Here is a 6000-nt window from a genome sequence, read left to right on the forward strand (position 1 = left end):
AAGTTGTTTTATAAAAAATAATTTTAATTTATATAATTTCAAAAATATATATAATAAATCCCCCCCAAAACTGCACAAACGAAGAGTAAAAACATTAATAAAGTGGGTGATATTACATTTGTTTAAAACATTTCTTTTTTTTACTGGCACCAGAAGTCACACAGAACAGAATGATAAAATATCAAATAAACTAAATAACCCAACTGCTTAAAATTAATGTAAATGAAAACAACAAATATAGAAGAATTAATCGATTAATTTGGCGTATTAAATATTCATAGCTTAAATAAGAATAAGAATTTGTAAACATTTTGTATGTTGGTAAAGTTGTACGTAAATGATTTACAGTATGTTTTAGATGCTGTCAATACATTTTAGTGCTTATAGAAACTTAAGTAAATGTATGTGGGTAAAAAATTGAAAAAAATCCAAGTCCAGGCACTCAGTAGGTTAAAAAAGCCTTTATTATTTAGTCAAGGGCTAAACCATTAAAAAACACCAATGCGTATCGGCCCACTGGCCTTCATCAGGGTGTTGGTGAACACCCTGATGAAGGCCAGTGGGCCGATGCGCGTTGGTGTTTTTTAATGGTTTAGCCCTCGACTAAATTTTTTATGAACATTTTACCCTTACAAGAGCACCAGAGGATACAAGGGACACCAGCAGCGCTCCAGCTTCCTTTTGTTTAGTCTTATAAATGTATGTGGGATTGAACAACATTATAAGCAAAGTACAAACAAATACTCATGTAATCACAACACAGCCCTCTTCAATTAATAACTAAAAAGAGTATATCACAGACTCCAACACTCAGTTAAACTGTTACTGCTTGTTTACAGATTGTTCTGTAGCGTTTATTATTTTCAAAATACATTTTTCACCATCAATTTCAAAATTCAAAACTTAATTCTGCCTTGGAAAATTGTTTTTGCGTGTCAGGAAATAACTCAAATAATAAATAGTTTTTGCTTACTCATCAGCTTGTGAAAGCACTTATCAGCTTATGCTGTAAATGATACACTCCTAGTCGTATAGAGCTTCGGTAAAATGGTCTAATATAGAACACTCAGGCATGCAAGATTAATAAGATCTTGCATGGACAAGATCAACTCCCCCTCTTGAACTTTTACTTAAGCAAACTGGCAAAAGCAGCCCAGTTATGTTGCTCTAAATATCCTTAAAAAAGGTTATCAAGCTAACCTTTAACCAATTACTTTCTTCTCTTTCCAATTAAAAATCTATGAAAAAACTCAAGACAACAGGGCTGATTCACACCTACACAGCAATGTGAATTACATCTATAAAATGAATATACATGTATTCATCATGCCAAAATCTTTATCAACCTAAACATCCCGTAATGATTGAGGAGGGAATGTTCACAGCTTCAAATGGATGGATCTTTCCGGATACATGTACAGGCTTGTCCAGAGGTGACCCTAATCAAATATAACATTCTCACTTCTGCAACGCTGCATTTTCATTGCACACTTGGCGGACAGATTCATAAAAGGATGACAGTACAGTCAAGAATGCCGTTAACCCCGAGGGCAGATGAAAGTTAATTATTTAGCAAACAGGTATTTTACAGAAGGACAATTTCAGTGTTATGAATTATTACACAGTTCTAAGGTAATGGCTGAGACTATACACTTCATAGAAAATGTGAATTTAAAAGCACAACTCATTAACAACAAAACAATAAAAAATAAAAAAAGCCAAAACCTGACCTTTTTCAATGGTAAGTTTGACATTTGCATGGAATTGCCAAGAGTCCATATTAGTACCAATTATAACTCCCTCACTTGCTTCCCTGGATTTATTTAGACTTTGATCTTCATTTAACAATCCATAAAACCAGAGAAAGTTTCCATTATTGTTCTTTATGTAAAGAAATGTCAAATGCTTTAAACCAGTGCGACTCAGCATACATAAATTATACTCATCCTTCTCAAATGCAGCAATATGTCCCCCAATTGTCTACTACTTTCAATAAATGGTTCTAACATGAGGCTTGTTGCTTCTTAAATTATAAAACCACAAACAACTACTATGAAAACCTAAATATGAAACAGGCTAATGTAGGAATCCAGTAAGCCTATAATCATGTCTGGTAAAAACTATGTGGCTTATTTAATATTCATTGTTTTGAGTTATAGATTTAGAAGGTGCTGCTGCTATAAAACATCGGTTGTGTTTTAGAGTCATTTGGCAGACAGCTACCTCAGCTGACAGACAGCCCAACATGTCCTACAAGACACAGTAAATGCTCCTCTCACTGGAAGTCTTTCACCCTGTCCCTCATGCTTTGAAACAAAGGAGGACAAAGAGAACTGAAAGTGAATGTGACCACAGTTTGGAGAGGGTCATTCCCACTGGGGGCAACATATACCCAATCTACTCAAATGTCAGTCTCTTTGGGGGATGGGGCAGGAAAACATTTTTTTTTAATTCAAGCAAATTAATGACCTGAGAGACTCCTTACTCTCCTTTAAATTTTGTCCAGTCCTAAAATATTTTAATTCAGGTTGACATTTAAAATCAGTTCTTATTGCCACTAGTCAAATTATTTTACTACCATAATCATCAAACATTAACATTTGTAAGGATGGTTCTTTTCCCTTAACAGTAGCCTATGTACATTGATGTTTAAAATGTTTCTCAAAAGCCCAATGAGAGCTTTCTCAGTTATATTAAATGCAAAATATTTTGTTTTCACATTACTATAAGGTAAGTGGATAAAATATTTGTAGGACACACATTTTTTGATAGATTATATAAATCGAATTGGTTAAAAGAGCAGGTGCAATAGCATAGTAGATCTACCCAATACTAACTACCCATATTTGTAGTACACTTTACTCAAACATGTTTTCCTACTGCTATAGCCTACCTCATGCATTACCGATTTCTCACAGAGGGCTACAACCAGAGTTAAATGTATTAATACAATTGTAATGCAGTTAGCTTTTTGTGTCCTACGTTCCAACGTAAAGACGAGTTACAACAAGTAATTTTGCACATTTGATAGAATTAACGTAACTCAAACTGGTACTCCTACCTCTAGAATGTAGTCCAGGTCAGCCTTTGTAAGACATCGGAACTGTTTCAATATTTTCTCCTTTTCGGCTTTATACTTATTCACTCCAATCTCCCAGTTCGGTTCTTCGATGACTTGGAATATTGCTGCCCCAATGGACAAATAGAAAATGATAGCTGAAGTCAAAAGGGGACCCTTGTCCACCATAATGAATGAACTAAAGTTAGGTGGAGTGGCTTCAATTTTTTTTTTTTTACATAAACAGCGCCCACATTCTTAAAATTGATTAGGCTAATTTAGTGCGAGCTCAAACTCGTCCTTGCAGAATCCTTAATGAAGAGAAAAGGTGCGTTTCGGAGTGAAGTCGCAGGGAGAGTTTGCGGTCCACGTGCGCCGCTCGCACAGCTAATGTAGACCTATGGTGAAACTCTTAGTTCAACACACGATGACAAAAGGAAGTTGGCCAAGATCCACCCACTATACGCGAATCCTCCCTCTCTTTCATCACATTCACAACATTTAACTTTGTTGCAATTTCACATTTTCTTATGAATGTATAGCCTATACATTTCTAGAACACACATTTCTATCATGTAAATAATAAATAAATGAATGAATGGTAAATCTTAAGGATTTAATAAAAATGAATGAATGACACTATAGCTACGTTTATTAAACAAACCAGTATGTAAATTAAGATATATTTATGGAGATGGTGATACATTAAACTCACCTCTGCTTTTCCGCTATACAGACTGAAGCGCGCGGGCTGTTACTTTCAGCTAATAAAATAAAAAATACCGCAATTTAAAGTTTTTTATTTTGTTGTTGTTGTTTTGTTTATAAAGAGGTTTGCATATTGTTCTCTCAGGAGAGGTTCTCTCACACAGTGCAGCAGCTAGCAGACCTAGAGCAGGCTATCTTGCGTGCTCATTGGCTGCCCTGCGGCAACTGCAGCAGCCTACCACTGAGCCTCGCATGTGACGTCACGCCCAATGAGGGGTGTGATTTAGCGTATAAAAGTCAGGCTATCCCCCCAGGGTTAGCCTCTCAACCCCAGGGAGGCTGCTCACTGATTTTCATCTCTTCAGCGAAGCTCTCCGCATCGCTGTACTCTGAGAGAAGCCGCCGCCGTTGAAACCAGCTACCAGCACGCAGAGGAAATCGCCTGAGGAAACCGGTTGTCTTCGCCGCCTTCAGCCTTCCGTGCCTGCTACGCCATCTGGCGACGAGTATCCTTTTTGAGCTATTGCTTCCGTGACTGTTCGCCGCCGCGACACTCACTTCTAAAAAGAGCGCAAGGCGTTTTTCTCACAGTTTTTTCCTGTGGCTCGTGCCGAGCCCCGCACAGCGCCGGAGACCACCATGTGATTTGCGCTCTGTGCCTGGGCCCAGACCACGCAGCCCTCGCTCTTGCTTCGGGAGGCTGCGTGCACTGTGAAGCGCTTCCGCTGTCGACCCTGCGGGCTCGACTCAAGGCCTTCAATGTGGAAACTGTCACTCCGATCCCCTCTGGACCGCGCAAGAAGAAGCGCTGTTCACAGAGGCCACCGGAGCCTTAGGTCTCACTGAAACGCTCGCCGGAGCTCATGCCGCGAGCTTCACTCTCTCCTTCTCCGCCCCTCCTGGATGCGCAGCTGCCGGCTTCGGCCCTCACTGCCGCCGCCTCAGGGGACGAGGCTGAAGGAATCCACCCAGGTGACAGCTGTTCCATCCTGGCCTCGGACAGTGAGGATTGGTTGAGTTCTCATCACTCTGCCTCCTCCTCGATCCAGGAATCCGGCAGGACTCGGGCTGGCGTGGACGCGGAACTTATGCGCCTCCTGTCTAAGGCTGTCGACCAACTCGGCCTGGAGTGGTCAACGCCAAAGGAGACCGCGCCCAACAGACTCGACGGCTGTTTTCTTCATAGCCGCCGCCCAGCGCCTTTCCAGATCTGCACCATTTCTGCCGGAGCTCCACACGGAGCTTGCTAAATCGTGGAATGCACCGATTCCACCGACTCCACATATGTCTTCTCGACGCTCTCCCAAGTGGATGGCGCCGCCGAGAAAGGGTACAAAGCTATTCCCCCAGTGGAGGAGGCGGTTGCAGCGCACGTTTGCCCGCCCTCTGCAAGATGGCGCTCAAAGCTGGGTCCGCCCTGCACTCGATGGCTGTTCTTCAGATCCTTCAAGCCGATCTCCTCCGCGAGTGGGACGAGAGAAGCAAGGATCCAGCCGCCATCATGGATTTGAGGAGCGCGACAGATCTTTCCCTTAATGCTACAAAATCCGTGGTTCAGGCGATCGGGAGATGCATGGCTTCACTCACCGTCACAGAGAGGCACCTCTGGTTGACGCTCACTGACATGAGGGAATCCAGGGACGCGCCGCTCTCCCCTACAGGTCTCTTCGGCCCAGCGGTAAACGGGATCGCTGACAGCTTCTCCGAAGTGCAGAAGACCACGCAGGCCATGAAACTCTTCCTGCCTCGACGCTCTAGCTCTGCTGCAGGCCGCCCACTTGACCAGCTGCCTGCGCGAAGCTCTAACCAGCATCCAGATCACCCCCAGCCTTCGCAGCAACGACAGGGCGGCCGCCCTAGATCATCCAGCCACCACAGGCCACCTCCCCCGCGTTGACCTCGGCCTAAGTTTGCGCTGAAGCCCGAGCCCGGGAAGGCCTCCTAGCGACAGCAGAGAGGAAAAGACGGCTGGGTCTCGCCGTGGCCGGACCACCGTCAAAGTGTCTCGCCCTGTCAGTCCCCTCAGAGTAGGCTACTGCAGCAGTGTATTTGGAAGCCAACGATTCAGAAACACAGCCTGCTCGCCTGCACACAACCACGTTTTTACGGCGACCTAGAGAAATCTCAAAAAGAGTATAATGTCTGGTTATCCAGCTCACGCCGTTGGTGTTTTAAGTGTAGAAAATGTGCCCACACCTCAGTGTTCGCCTCTACACACAAGCACGAGACCCCCC

At 43.1% G+C, this 6000-nt stretch overlaps 1 protein-coding gene across 1 annotated transcript in view; it reads right to left on the bottom strand.

The window, feature by feature from the left end:
• The window catches only part of LOC143740062 (potassium channel subfamily K member 5-like), a 69196-nt gene extending 65733 nt beyond the window's left edge, over positions 1–3463 (bottom strand). Inside the window, exon 1 of the mRNA XM_077232141.1 lies at positions 3062–3463. Within this exon, the coding sequence (XP_077088256.1) occupies positions 3062–3247 (186 nt within the window). The 5' untranslated portion in view covers positions 3248–3463. The remainder of the gene's footprint in view (positions 1–3061) is intronic.
• Positions 3464–6000: the final 2537 nt, after the last annotated feature.

The sequence above is a fragment of the Siphateles boraxobius genome, unplaced genomic scaffold (assembly GCF_051911475.1).
Source record: "Siphateles boraxobius isolate OS27281-9 unplaced genomic scaffold, OSU_SipBor_1 164, whole genome shotgun sequence".
Lineage (NCBI taxonomy): Eukaryota > Metazoa > Chordata > Actinopteri > Cypriniformes > Leuciscidae > Siphateles > Siphateles boraxobius.